The sequence below is a fragment of the Myotis yumanensis genome, unplaced genomic scaffold (assembly GCF_028538775.1).
Source record: "Myotis yumanensis isolate MYYU_CA2020_CCGP unplaced genomic scaffold, mMyoYum1.0.hap1 SCAF_7, whole genome shotgun sequence".
NCBI classification, from domain to species: domain Eukaryota; kingdom Metazoa; phylum Chordata; class Mammalia; order Chiroptera; family Vespertilionidae; genus Myotis; species Myotis yumanensis.
The window spans coordinates 81,896,820-81,911,803 of NW_027223758.1; the positions used below are offsets into that span (position 1 = coordinate 81,896,820).

The 14,984-nt window shown below is 53.0% G+C and overlaps 1 protein-coding gene across 1 annotated transcript in view; it reads left to right on the forward strand.

Annotated features, from left to right (window-relative positions):
- Positions 1-2,493: 2,493 nt before the first annotated feature.
- Positions 2,494-14,984, forward strand: part of ARK2C (arkadia (RNF111) C-terminal like ring finger ubiquitin ligase 2C) — an 82,489-nt gene continuing 69,998 nt past the window's right edge. The window contains exon 1 of the mRNA XM_070421096.1: positions 2,494-2,589. Within this exon, the coding sequence (XP_070277197.1) occupies positions 2,529-2,589 (61 nt within the window). The 5' untranslated portion in view covers positions 2,494-2,528. The remainder of the gene's footprint in view (positions 2,590-14,984) is intronic.

Below are 14,984 nucleotides of genomic sequence, written 5' to 3' on the forward strand. Positions count from 1 at the left end.
TAGGTGTTTACCCAATATTTCCTTAAAAAGGGAACTCCCCTTCCTAATCCACAATAATCCCTTCTTAGCAGGTGGCACGTGCCTATGTGTGAATGTTGGTATACTGGTGGATGTGGGCATCTGTCTTTGTGTTTCTCTGATGTGTGAACATGAAGGATACAGTTAGCAGGTGGATTTCCCTAGGTTTACGGTGCTGATCTGTTCCTGGATGATTGCTTTTGTCTGATGGAAAATTGGGAGCAAATTAAGTGTCTAAGAATAGAGTATAATTAGGTAATTTCACGGTACACTCACTTGTTGCAATACTATGAAAACACTTAAAATGAAAATTATGAAGATAATCATGTAGAAGGACAGGAACATTTCTGGTAAATTTTTAAGTGGAAAAAGCAGGATGAAAATATGCAGATTATGGCGATGAATTTGATATATATGCATATTGACAAAGCCTGAAATAGAACAGGAAACAGTTCCTAGTAGCCAGGCATTCAGTCTTTTCATTTTTAAGATTCTTATCAGTGGTGGCATTGTGTTTATTTGACAGGTAACGGAAAAAGGAAAGAGTTGCTGGCAGGACCGGGTTGAAATGATCTTCTGGAGTGAGGCTTGGGAGGTCTCCCCTGGCTGCCCTCCTCCCTGAGCTCTCTAGGGTCAGCGGGGGTGTTGAGGGTGGGGAAGGGGATATATGTGTTTGTGAGAAGAAGATGTGCACTGGGATCTTGCCCTGCTGTCGCTGCTGGGAATACGGTTACTGTCTCAACAAAGCCAGGCTGTCATTTTTCCTTTGCCTCACCTCACTTCTCCTGTTCTTTATTCTTCAAGTCTCAACTTAGAAGTCACTTTCCTGCAGTCAACCCCACCTGCCCTCCCTACCTCCCACCCACTAGGCTATGGGCCCTCCTAGGTGTCCTTTCCCCAGCACCCCCAGCTGTCGCCCATCTCTGCACCTGGCAGGCATGGTGATTGCATTGGCATTTTAGAGGCCCCGTCTGGGCTGCAAGGGTTGGGGTCCCAGGAGGATCTGCATCAGTCCTTCGCCCTGACACAAGCACAGATGTCTTCAGTGAATGGTCCTCCTCCTCATCTCTAAAAGGGGGCCAGATTGGCACGAATTGGATTTCTTCCAGTCCCACATTCTGTAATTTTACCATCTAGTTTGTACCGGATTCATTAAATAAAGGAGCCACTGGGTTTTGAAGACAAGCCCCAATGCAGGCAATGGCCTCTGTCTTTCTGCAGGCTTGATCTGGGGGTCATGTTGGAAGTTTTTACTGCAGGTGTGCTGAATGCGGGAACAGTCTTAGCAGTCCGCTGGACAGCAGGGCTGAGCATTTTGCTTCTCTCTTGCTTGTACCTGGAAGGCCAGCCACAGACCACATGCGACAGTGTGGCTATGCCTCCACGTGTGAATCTGAAAAGCCAAGAAGAGCTGAGTTCCCCTGATGTCTTGTGTATACCTGCCTGCTGGGAAGTGGGCGTGTCTGTGCACATGGCTGGCGGTGTCTGTGTCAGAGTGGGGCGAATGTTGGTTGAATGACTGGGTTTTCTGGGCCATGTCTCTGCATAGAATGTGTGCACATAGCTTGGTGGATGAGTGGGTTTCAGTTCAACATATGATTACTGCCCGCTTTGTGCGGCAGGCACGGAGCATACATATCTGCACTGTGCACATATCTGCATTGTGTTCTCCTCTGTGTGTCTTTGGGAACGTGTTCTTGGCACGCACGCCTCCTGCATGAACAAGGCTTTTGGTGTGCACATGTCTGTGTGACAGTGCCTGGGCTCTGTGTGCGGCTGCTGGCTCGCGGACCAGCTCCACTCGTGTCCGCAGTCAGGCGCGGCACGTGCGCCAGCCTCCACGCGCGCAAGTCCCCGAGTGACCCGCGTGTAGTGTGCAAGGACCTCCGGGTCGTGTGCATTTGGTGCGCTCGTGCCCGTCTCTCCGCACGCACGAACGCACCTCCACATGTCTGAGTGCACGTTCCTCTCGGTGCGTGCAGGTTGCATGTGCACGCCGCCCGATTCTGTGTGCAGGGCGCTTCACGCGCGTGTGCTCTGGGCTGCAGGCGACCGGGGATCCGCGCTGGGCTCCACGCGTCCCCCGGGGCTGACCCCCGCCCCACCCCTTCGCTCTGGGCCACGGGCCACCGCGATTGGCCGCCCGCTCCCTCTCCGCCGTCATCCCTCCCTCCCCCCTCCCCCCGCCACCCGCGCGCCCGCGGTCCCCGCTGTCCCCCGCGGTTCCGGCGAGGCCGCGCCGCGCTGCGCTCCGCTCCCATTGGCTGCGCGCGCCTTTGTGTGGCGGCAGCTGCGGCCCCAGCGCCTTTGAATGTCGAGAGGGGCCGGGAAGGGAGCCTTTCCATGGGCCATCTGTCTCCCCGCCAGCCGCCGCCCCGCCGCCGCCCGCGCCCCGCGCTCCGCCTCCCGCCCCGGCGGCTCCCGCAGCCCCGCCGCCGCCCGCGCCCGCGCCCGGGAGCCGCGCCACAAAGGGCCCGCGCGCAGCAGCCGCCGCCGCGCGAGGAGCCAGGATGGTCCTGGTCCACGTCGGCTATCTCGTGCTTCCAGTGTTTGGCTCTGTGCGAAACAGAGGTATCGCTTTTTCCTTTCGGGGTCCGCTTCGGAGCGTGGATCGCCGCGGGCACCGGGGCGGGGGCGGGCACCGGGGCGGCGGGGGGCTCAGGGCACACCCGCGGGACGCAGGGCGAGCGGTGGCTTCTCCCCTCTCCCTTTTGGGGGGTACCCCTGAGTGAGGGGGCGGCCGCCCTCGTGGGAGCTTTTGTAGTGAAGTTAGGGTTTGGCGAATTTGAGTCCCTCCCTCCCAGCCCCATTTTTTATTCTTTGCGGCGATCGCAATTCCCCTAGTCACAGCCCCTTCCCTTGATTCCTAGCCCTGTGTGATCGCAAGACGGAGATACATGCCTGTGTGCGCGCGTGTGCGTGGGATTGTATGTGTGTGTGTGTGTGTGTGTGTGTGTGTAAACATACTTGGTTTTCTGTGATGTGCCTTTTTTTTTTTAAGGTACATGTGTGTTTTGTGTTGTTTGTATTTCATTTTTTGGCCACTGATACGGATGGCTGGGTAGCTGGGATCTGGTCTTGGCCCCATCCCATGCCCCAGCCCCCAGCCCTCTCTTGGGCATTTGCATGATTTCCCGGCCCATCCTTTTCTCCCTCTAACCCTTTCTGTATTTTGCCCTTGTGCTACCCCCTTCACCCCCCATTGCCTTTGTATGACAGTTGTATTCACGGGTTCGAAATGCTTGGGTGTGTGCGTGTGAGTGTGTGTGTGCAAGAGTGTGCGCGCCTCGGAGAGTCAGACGTGCACTGTGGTGCACCTCTGGGCCCAGCCAGAGCCGGTGCCCGGCCCTTGGGTGTTGCTGTGTGTGAGGACGAGGTGGTGAGCTGCCCCGCCTGGCCGCTGCCGGGCAGGCGTTGACCGAGCAGCAGGCCAGCGCCGGCTTTGTTTTTAACTGTGATATATGGGGTGTGTTTGCACGGTCCCCTTCCCCACACCCCTTTCCCTCACATTTTGCTACAGTAGCTTGATTTCCCTCTCCCCACATTTCTTCCATCCTCTTTTAATAATAATAATAAAAAAATCCCCACCTCCCAAAGCAAATCCGGGATTCATTTAGATTCACTTTTTATTCTTTTTGTATTCTGCTTCTGGACTCACATTTCTCTCTTGGAAATGTTTCTTCTGTCCTCTCCCACTCCACATCTGCTTAAATCCCTGCTGGCAAAGGCCCGCCTCTCCCCTCCCGCACTCACACCAAGATGTCTTCGATGATGTCTTCCCTCCCTTAGCTACCGGGCTGCTCCACCTAGACCCAGTTGGGGGGTGGGGGGTGGGGTGGGGGTGGGCCGAGGGGCCAGTGCCTTAGTGCGCCCCAGGGGCCCGATTGGGCAAGAAGATGAAAGCCCAGCCCCCTTTCTTTCAGCCCAACTGTCCCCAACCCCACGCCTCTCCCCAGAACCTAAAAGGCAAGGTTGACCCTCTTAGGCCTGTTTGAACCGCAGTTTTTTTGTGTGATGATAGAATGATGACATTCTGCATTTATCAAATCTTTTTTTTTCTTCATTGTGTAGCTCAGTGAATGGTCAACTCGCTGCTGTGTGCGCTGTGACCCTCTGCCTCCGCATTTAGCTGTATTGTGACACCCCTCTTAACCATCTCCTGTCTCCATCTGAGGAAGCATTGCTATTTAAGCGGCAGTATCCCCTATCTCAGGCCAGCCTAGCACTGGGGGAGTGGTGGTGGGGAGTGGGTGTGTGAGGAATTGGAATGGGGGGCTGGATGAGGTCTCCCTTGAAATGCCAACCCCACTCCCCCAAATCACAATTATGTTTTATTACTTGGCATTTCCTCTGAAAACGAGTGTGGAACGTTACACTAGGCAGAAATTAAAAAATGATTAAGAAGGATGTTGAGCCTGAAAGTATAATTATCCTGATTAAATCATTATCATCCTCATTAATACCACCGATCTCTAAATACCATTGCAGGATGCCGAGTCCATGTTTTGAAATTCAAATTGCTCAGCGGTCTTTAAATTTTAATTTTAATTACCCCCTCTCTTCACTCACCCCCCGAAAAAAAAAATCCAACAGAAAAAATCCTGCCCTTAGGTCAAAGTTTACTTTCATGCAAACCCGCCCACAGGAAATCCAAGGGCTGAGGATGACTGGGCTGTGGGTAAAATTGAGCAGTGTGATAAGAATTCATGACCTTCTGATAGCGGATACTAATGCTTAACCCAACAAGGTCCTAAACCACAATCTTCTTGTAAAACTATTAGACAGCCTGCAAGCTTAAATCTGTTCTTTTTAGTTTCCATTGTAGTAATATAGGATGTAGGCCATTTCAGAATAGATGTAGAGAAATAACCATTTTTGTATCTTCATCTTGTTTAGCCAAGTACATTGCACTGTAAATCCCTGTTAAGTGGATTCCTTTTGCCTTGCCTTGGCTTGGAGGCCATTGCACCCCATTTCCCACTTATCTGGGTGACCGTCAGCTACCTTTCTGGCAGCACCCAGGCCTAAGTGAACAGATCACATTTAGTCGGAGGCAAAAAATAATGAAACTATACCTATGAAAACCTTTGATGAAATGATAGTTGCTGCTCCTCCATGGCTTCTGAAAATTTGGTGCAGCAAGGTCCCTGGCTTAAGGGGAGCCATGGCCCATGGTGTCTTAATTGTTTAATTGTAAAATGTCAAGAGCATCTTTGGACATCTGCCTTGGCCATCAGAGCTGCCCCTTTAATAGCCGCTCTCTTCTGCGGCCTCCCTGGCCAGACCTGCTTGAAACAAAACGGAACAATAATGAAAGAATAAGGCCCCTACTTCAAGGGCCCTTCCAAAATAAAGTCACGAGTGGCCTCCCTAGATTGCCATGTGGCAATCTGAAAGGAAAGTGGGGGGGGGGGGTGGGGGGGTGGGGAGAAAAGAAGAACCAAAAAGGAATCCCCAGCAAAATGGTTTTCCATTAAACAGGGATAGCGTGTTCTGCTGTGCTGAATTACTTCCTGTTCTTATTTTGTGGGTAATTTTTTTCTGTACCAAATATCCTTTTGGTTGTGTATCTTTTTCACCTTTTCTTGTACTAAAACTAAAGCATGATCTGTATTTTTTTCCATCCCCCAGTTGACAATGTACAGCGCTCGGTTAGAGATGTTACCCTGCTGAACCGCACTGTGGTCGTGTAGCCCGGGCCATCTGCTCATTGTACGCTGCTTTTGTTCTGTTGCCCTTCGAAGCATGGTGGACCCAGCCCTTTTCTTTTTTTTTTTCTTCTTTTTTTTTTTGTATCGTGTGCATGACAACATTGTTACACACAGAATCCACTAATACTAATATACAATCTCTCAATAAAGAACTAGTTTCCTATATTAACCTAGTGTGCTTTTTCTCTTGCTGTTTCCCCATTTATTGTCGTATCCCGCTGTTTAGATATCCCCCCTCGCTTTTCTATCCCCACCCTCACCCACCCACCACTCCCACCTCCCATTGTAAGACTCGAGTGAATGCCTTTTTTTTTTTTTTTTAACTTTTTTCTTTTGTTTTGTGGTACAGATATGGTGACCTTAATCTCCTCCAGTCCATATCTTATTACAATAGACCTCTGAGGGGATGGGAGGGTCGGTGGTCCTGTCACACCCAGACAGCTCAACCGCGTAGAGAGAACCCCTATCTTTGGCCACCTGTGCAGCTAGGAGCCTCCACATTTCATCTTGGTTTCCAAGTTACCCGGCACTCGGTTTGTGATGCTGGTGAAGAGAGGGGGCTATAACACTCAAGTTGAGAAAAGGGATACTGTTCTTAACTAGCAATCTTGAAGCATTTCAGACTTGCCTGGAAAACTCATTTTCAGTTGTGTTTTAACTTTTCCTTTTACTGTCTCATTGATTTACTGTCCTTCAAAACCATTCTGGGGGTAGAGGGGGGGGGTGACATGTCCCATGAGGTTGAAGTCATGATCTGGAATTTTAAAGTACCCTCTTCTGTGTGCATATTTACATTTTGGGGACTGGCGATAATGTAAGATTTGCAGGCAGATCTTGCACAAGGAGGATGTTTGAAACAGAAACCAATTTGATCACCCCTGCATTCATCCCAGGGCCAGCAGCCTGACCCGTTAGCATAGGAATAAGGGGGTCCGTGTCCTCTGCAGGCTGGGAGCCAGTTAAAGCTGATTATAGCCTAGTCCCTGACAGCTGTCTCATCTGTGGCCCTAGTGCCTCTCCTGAGAAAGAAAGCCAGATCTCTTGGCATTGTGTGTGTGTGTGTGTGTGTGTGTGTGTGTGTTGGGTAAAGGGGGCGGGGATCAAGAGGGAAGCCAGGACCTACCTGGAAATTGAATTGGAAGAAGAGGCCTTAAAATGCATCTTTCTCCGTAATTCCATTTGAGAAGCCAGTGGAGAGGTATTCCCACCCTCCACGCCCCCCCGCCCCCCCCCCCCCCACAGTGGAACCCAAATTCAAGCATTTGTCAATTACACCTATTCAATTTCAGCCCAGAACAAGCCTGGCTAAACGAGGTGTTTTAGACACCAAGGAAATCAGTTGATTAAAGAAATTCCCGGTGCCTTCAAAGGGTCATCATTTTGGGGCCGCTTTTCCTTGGGCTGACATGACGCCTCCTCTCTCCTCTGGGCTGTCTCTCGGGCTTGCCTTGCCCTTCTGCCAGCCTTCCTTCCTGGGCCCGCACACGCGTGCCTGACCACAGTGCTTCCTGGCCGCCTCTGTGGCCGGGGGGACTCTCCTCTCCCCCACGGCTGCCCTTGTGGCTCCAGCCCTTTGTTCTCCTGCTCTCCCAGCCCGAGTGGGAAAGCTGAGCTGATTTACTGTGACACATGGACACACACGGAAGTCCCCAGTGGAGCTCAGGCTGTAGTTGTACAAGGAGAGAGATGCAGGTCTTCCAGGATTTTTCTTTCTTTCCTCCTCCCCCCGCCCCTCCTCCTCCTTTCATTTTGCTTTACACGAAACTTTAAATTTTGTACCTAGTTTAAGAAATAAAATAAACCACCCCTCAAGTATAATAAAACTACTGCAAATCAGGGGACCCCCAGCATTTTCGTCCTAGGGAGCTGTGGCTGTTTGGATCAATATTGACCAACTCCAAGATTTTATTTTTCTAAATTAGTGCCCTGTGTGTCAGAATTAGTCGATCAAGACATTTCAAAGGCAGTTTAGTAACCCAGTCATAATATGGAAAGTTAGTGGGTTAATGGGAAGTCATGTTTTAGCACCTTATCAAATGCATCCTGCATTTCACCCAGATTGCCGGAATAAACACATTCATCTGAAGTAGCCTCCCACCCCTCCTCCCCAACTGGATGATCCAATCATTACAAAGCCAATGTACTTTATATCTACCCTCCCAGCCATCTGACATAGATCTGTTTTAATAACTTTTGACTCCAGGGTTTTGGAAAAGCCATTTGTAAGAAGAGGGAGCACAGCTCTTGTTCACAGCTCCCCTTTCTGAACAAGAGAACTTCTCTCTTAAAACTGGCATCAGATAAGGCCCACTTAATTGATGAGTTGTCTTAAATAATAGTTTCCCATAAACCAGCAAATACTGGTGATGGCCTTCAAAGTTAGGGGAAAAGGCCACCAAGAGTCTCCATGCCCTCATATGCAGATGACAGAGACTGGGCCACCTCTCTTTCTTTTGCAGTTTGCTCACTTCTTACACGCCCCCCACCCCCAACCTCCCTCCCCCAACATCTTTCCCATCTTTAAATAAGCAGGCTGCAGGGTCACGCTGGAAAACCGAATGGTTTCCTGGGCTAGGGAAGCAACAGCTTGTGCAGGACCCAGGTGCAGTGTGGGGCCTCTTTACTGCACAGGAGACACAGGCTCTTGACTCCAGTTCAGGGGTGACTGTGGATAGCTCAGTCCTACTCGACCGCTGTTGCACAGTGTACAAGAGCCTTGTGCCTTAGTTTTTCTATGGATCTAAACAGCTCTTTAAAAATTACCGGGTTAACATAATAGGAATGTGAATGAGTATTTATTAGTTTCTGGTTCGGTTTAGCCACAGATGAACTGATATAATTCCAAGAGAATTGGGAGGGAGGGCAGCTAGTGGAGAGGGCTTATCTGGAGAGACTCAGGTTTTCTAGATGACTTCAGAGCGAAAAGCAAACATTCATAACCCCACATCTGAACCACTTGCATTGCCTGTACCTTCATGCGTTCAGTCATTCATTCACTCACTTGTTTGTTCATTTAGTTAATGAGTGTTTATTGAATACCTACTTGGGGCCAACCAAAAGGGGATATGAGAACAAGGTAAGACCTGGCGCCTGCCCTCCTGAGGCTCATGCTGAGGCTGGGAGATGAATGCTCAGAAAATCTAGTTCTGTCTAAGTCGTTATGTGCCTAAGTGCCCAAATGGAGGGCAGAAGATTTGGGCACTTGACTGGTGAGGTGCAAAAAGCTTGGAGCAATTCAGGCTTGAGGAGTAGCCCCGTCTTGACCTGGAAGGGTGAACTGAGGCCACTGCTCTGAGCACCAACTGAATAATGACCATCATCATACCTACCTGATAGGGTTTGTCACTATTTGAAGGCCCTGACACACAGCAGGGGCCCCCATTCCCCACAACTGTAGGCGTTTACTAGCCTCAGGGATCAAATAAAGTCAGAGATGACCTTGCTGAGGAGGTGAGGTTGAGATGTGCATCAAAGAGTGGTGTGTGTACAGGAGGGAGGAGCTCCTGGTGGGGGATGGGGAAGGTGTGAGACCATGGCCAAGGCCAGTGGCTCTGGTTGGCAAGAACAGAAAGTGTATATGAGGAGGGAGGTGTGTGTGTGTGCATGTGTGTGTGGAGGGGTACATGTTCAGCCCTGTCGCATGGCACAGCTACAGGAGGCCCTGGGACCATTGGCCTGTCTTTGAATGATTCTCTCTAGAGCACAACTCCAGGAATTAAGCAGCAGAGGTCCAGAGAATGGGGGAGAAAAGTCTGGAAGAGATGCTGGAAGAGACGTTGTCTCTGGAAGCCCCGGTAGAGTATGGATTTGCTCCGTTAGTCATTGAAAGCTCTCTGGAAAGAGTTCTGTTTCAACCACTTATTTTGGCAGCCGATGGCACAGGGGTGATCCCAGGGGGCAGAGGTCAGGGCGGAGGCCATGGCAGACTCCCAGGGGTGACAGAGCCCAAACCAGAGATGTGAAGGATGGGAAGGAAGATTGACACAAGGGGCCTTATGTAAGAGGAAGTAAGCAGAACTGTGTAAGCATAAGCCTTCCTTTTCATGTTTTGCTAGGCTATTTTCACAAGCATCATATATACATACATACATATATACTAGAGGCCCGATGCACGAAATTCATGCAAGGGCCTTGGCCCCCGGCTGCCGCCGTTGCCACAGCCCCAAGCCCGCCGCTGCTGCGGCCAGGGACCTCTGCCTTGGCCCCTGCCTGCTGTGGCTTTGTCAGGAAGGAAGGACGTCTGGAAGGACATCTGGTCTAATTAGCATATTATGCTTTTATTATTATAGATTATTATAGATATGGCTGCATAATATTCCACTTGATGGTGGCTCTGCCCCCAGGCTCCGTGGCTTCTGAGGTACTCAAATGGCCTGGGTTGCAGGGCCACTCCGAGCTGATCTGCCTACCACCTCCCTCGGGCTGTTTGGGAGGAGGTGGTTAGTGGAACAGGCCTGACAGCACCCCTGCCTCTCTGCCCACCCTCAGCCCCTTCCAGACAGGCCCAGACAGGTGGAGGGGAGAGCAGATAAGAGAGAGCTTGGGGAGGGAAGAAGATCTGGATAAACTCTTCTGAGACCTGGGTGCTGGTCTTTGTTCTGCCACAAACTTTCCCTGTGAGCAAGTCAACTTCCCCCACGGGGCCTCAGTTTCCCCATCAGTGAAAGGGCATTCTGTGCCCAGGGCATAGGAAACAAAGCGAGAAGCCAACCAAAGGCCACAGTAACAATAATGAGGCGCATTATTCACAGCGGTAGCCCTCCAACAGGCCACTGAGTACCGAGTACCGTGGGAACAGCCCCTCTTCTCGCCCCGCCCTCCTATAACCCATGGCCGAGTCTGACTGCTCGGTGCTTGCGTTTCCTATCTGCCCAGGGACAGAATTGGCCTAATTGCCCCTTCCTGCTCCAAAAAGCTGTGATTTCCTCTGGATGAGAATAACATTTCCATTCTTTTTGCCTCCCTTCTCCCCTACCCACCCGCTCTTTAGCACTCAGTGGATGGGCACGTACCCTTCCGCTGGTTGCTGTGCCCTGGAGGGCAAGGGAGCAGCAGTTACCCTGGTGGCCTGTGGCAGAGCCGTGAGCACAGACCCCACGGGGCCCAAGCTTAGGGTCAGTCCTGCTTCCTAGCCCTGCCGCTCTGGTCCGGCCTCTGAGCAAGAAGCTCCCTGAGAATCATTGCTTCCTGATGTGGCCCTGGCTTTAGAGGTTGTCCCGAGGGGTGCCCCTGCGGGGCTGGGGCCACCAGCCCTCCAGGAAGTCACCACGTGGAGGCTTGTCCCCAGGTGGTGGTGGCAGTGCAGCACTGGCCTCCGGGAGCCTGGGAGGGAAGTGAGTGTGCTGCTGACTCAGCACCAGGCTGCGGGTGGAGGGGGTGAGAGGAGCTCTCCGGCTGGGAGGAAGTGAGAATTCAGCCAACACCTGTCTCAAGGAAGGGCAGGAAGCTTTGAACAGCTGCTGCTCCCCCTCCCGGGCTGTGAGTGGGTGGGGAGGGGGGGAGGCACTCTCAGACAACCCCCCTCCCCCAGCGGCTTGCCTTGTTCCTGCTCTTCTCTCCTCCCGCAGCTGCCAGGCCTCCATGCCGCCCCCTCCTTGCCTCTTAGGGGCCCACAGTGCTCCTGTTCCCCAGGACCACCCCACTCCTAGAACAATTGTTGTTGCTCCCAAACGTGTGTGCACTGATGGGTTAATGTGCCCCCCACCCCCCATCCCCCCACAAGCCCCAGGGCTGGAGACACTGGCTCTCCTTAAGTCAAAGGGTGGCCCTTCCAGGGGGTCCTCAGCCTCCATGGCACTCCTGGAGGGGGGCTGGAATGCACGGAGGGAGAGGCACAGCGCCTGTCAGAGCTACGCCCCCACCTGTGAGGCCCCCACCTGTGAGGCCTGCTGCTCTGACCAGAGCTGAGAAATCTGCCTGGTGAAGGTGAAGCTGTCACAGGGGAAGACCGGGGCCCACAGGCTGGCTCTCCTTTTCAAGGCTCCCTGCACAGGTCACCCACTGCCCAGCAGTGTGTGTGCCCAAATCGGTGCCCAGGGAGAGAGACAAAATGAGCTGGTCAGAGCCCGATTCGGTTGGCATGCACTGGAGCCCCTTTGGACACCAGGGTGGGTAGGTCCTGGCCTTGCCCTTGGCCTTGGCCTCACCTTTGGTGGACTCAACCCACCTCCCCACCCCACCTCCCCAGTTATAGATGGAGGCCAGGCCTCAAGGCAGGGAAAGGGGGAGGGCGGCGCTCAGCTGCTCTGAGGGAGGCAGGGCCCAGGAGGCAGCTCCTGCCTGACTTCCTTTGGCTGAGGAGATGCTGAGGCTGCCCAGGTGGGCTTGCCCAGGGGACAGGGCAGCATGGGAAGGGCAGCAAGAGGCCATGGAGAGAGCCTGGGCCCAGGACCCAGGAATCCAGCTGTCTCCTCACCAAGAGGAATGGGCCAAGGGGAGGGGGAGGGGAGGAGAGGCCATGTGGGGGAAGGGAACACCAGCCAACCTGCCCTCACCTGGGATCGAGCTGGGAGTGTAATGGAGAAGGGAGAGGAGAAGCCCAAACGTGAACCTGGGGTGGCGTTTTCCTATTCTGTCCCATCCCATCCCATCCCATCCCATCCCATCCCATCCCATCCCATCCTCCCATCCCATCCCATCCCATCCCATCCCATCCCATCCCATCCCATCCCATCCCATCGGGTCCTCCACCAGTGCAAGCTTCCTCTTGGTGGGGGGGGGGGGGGGGGGGCGAGAAGGAGCAGAAAGGGTGGGAAGGTGGGAGGAGGAAGTTAGAGACTTGCTCTGCTGTCTCGCTCCTCGGCAGGTGCCCCTCATCACGTGGGTACTCACCAGTCTGTGCCCAGACCTGCCGAGTCCTGCCTTGTGCTGACATGGTGGGTGGGCGTATCCAGACCAGAGCAGGGACTGGCCAGGGGTGTGACAGACAGACGGTGAGCAGAACCTCTGCTCAGGGCTAAAAAGAGCCTCTCCACCCCACAGGGTAAACACAGCCTGGCTTCCTGTTTTACTGCTAAATTTGGGGAAAAGGAGATTTTTATATTAAGCTAAACAAGGAACTCTTACGTCACCAGTTGCAAGTTTTGCATGAACTTTTGATGAAAACATGGAACTTTGATGACATATTCATTCGGGAAGGCCAGTCACAGCCATGCCCCCACGGCTAGGGGGCTAGGGGCTGGGGGACGGGGTCATGTCGCACCCTTGTGACATTCAGGCACTTCTAGGGAAGTGTGAAGAGCGCTCTGGGTGCTAGAAACTCAAGTCTGTCCAGTGGCTGGAGTCGCCAAGCCAGCTCCCAAGGGCCCCATCAGGACCGGTCTGCTGCCCCTGAGGCCCGAGGCCATGGGAAGCAGTCTGAGCTCCAGCAGCCCCACAGGGGTGGACAAGGGCACTTTCTGGGCGAGGCTGAAGGCAGCGTGGGCTTTAACTGGGCAGAGGGAGAAGCGGTGGTGCGGATCCACTTGTATCTGGAGTCTAGAGAGCCAGGGCCAGGACTGGGAGCGAGGGTCCCAGGGGAAGGTCAGAGGATGGAGAGGAGCCCTGAGAACGGGTGTGTGAGGGGGGCCCTCCGGTGGGCGACACCCAGCAAGGGCTGCCCTGGTTCTCTAGGACTCCTCTCTTCACTGTGGTGAAATCTATCTGGCATACAATTTGCCATTTAAGCTCCTTTTATAGTGTACGATTCAGGGGCATTTAAGTACATCCCCAATGTTGCGCCACCATCACCATTTTCTGTTTCCAAAACATTTTCATCTCTCCAAACAGAAACTCGGGCCCTTGGACTTTGAGGCCTGCTCCCCGACCAGGCTGCACTTCCTGGGGCTCCCCGAGGACGGTTAGGGGAGACTAAGCATTTGCAAGAAATGTACACCCTTTGGCATCGGACAGTCTTAGGTTCAACTCCTGGCCTTACGACCTACAAGCTGGGCGACTTTGGACCTCTCTGAACCTCAGTCTCTTCATCAGAAAAATGGAGATTATCATTATTAAAACTATCATTAGTATCATGGGAGGAGAGGATGAAAGAGAGTTATGATAGAGTACAAGGCACACAAAATCCTGAGAGGTGCCTTGCAAAGGATGGCCATTCCCAGCTTGCCCTGCCCCTCGGAACACACATCCCTGTTTGTACCTGGAACAGTCGGAAGGGTTCTAAGGGAAAGAGTGCACAGGGGACAGACAGGAAAGGGCCAGGCATGTCTTAGCTACATTGCATAGGAATTTACTGAACATCTACTTTGGGCTGTGGGCAGCAGAGGCACAGATAGCTCCTGGCACACAGCTTAGCTGGGGACACCTCGAGCACCCCTGAAGTGGGTGAAGAACACACAGACTAAGCTATAGGTCACGCTGACCAGAAAGGGTAGCCCAGCCTGGAAACAGCTGGCCAGGGTTGGCACATGGGATGGGGAGAGAGGTCACTGAAACCTGGGGAAATCAGGAGGGCCTCTCAGAGGAGGCAGAACTGGTGCTGTTCCCCGAGGGGGAGATCTGTAGCTCTGCTGCCTGGAGGAGTCAGAGCAGACGGGGGTGGGGGTGGGGGGTGGGGGGGGGGGTGGGGGCGTGGGGAGAGGTTATCAGGTCAACCTGCTCCCTCCACCTTTTCCCATGTAGGCCCAGATCTGATCCAAGAGATGAATGTTCGGAGTCCTGTGGCTGTCACCTAGTCTGATTTTTCTGTTGTTTTTTGTTTGTTTGTTTTGTTTTCTGGAGCATTGGGCCATCTCATTTCATTGTTATCCCACCCATTCCAGTCCCTCCCTCCCTGCCATCCCCCTGGCCCTAGCCATTGCCCCTGGAACTCTCTGTCTGCTCTCACACCCCTCTGCCCGAGTGCTCCCAGGGTGTCCACACACTGTCCCTTGAGAGAGCTGTGCAGAGGGTGAGGCTGGCTGTGGGGTATCATGACTTCCCTCTGAAATGGACATCCCTCTTGGGGCATTGGCTCTATTTCCGCCAGATTGGGGTACTCATTCTTATCTGCCAGGCTGTGAGGATCAAGTGAGATGACAGATGTAATGCTCCCACCATGACACCTGGCACTGAGCACAGGGCTACTCTTACTGAATGTGGCTCCCTACTAGGGAGTTTCTATGTGCAGAATCCCCTGCCTGCCCCTAGGAGGAATTTTGAAGTTGGTAAGGGGAACAAAGGGAAAGGAAAAACTTCACTGAGCCTCAGTGTTCTCACCTGTAAAATGGGAACAATCCTAGTAACCCCCACCAGGGTTATAATGAGGCTCAGCTTTGATCA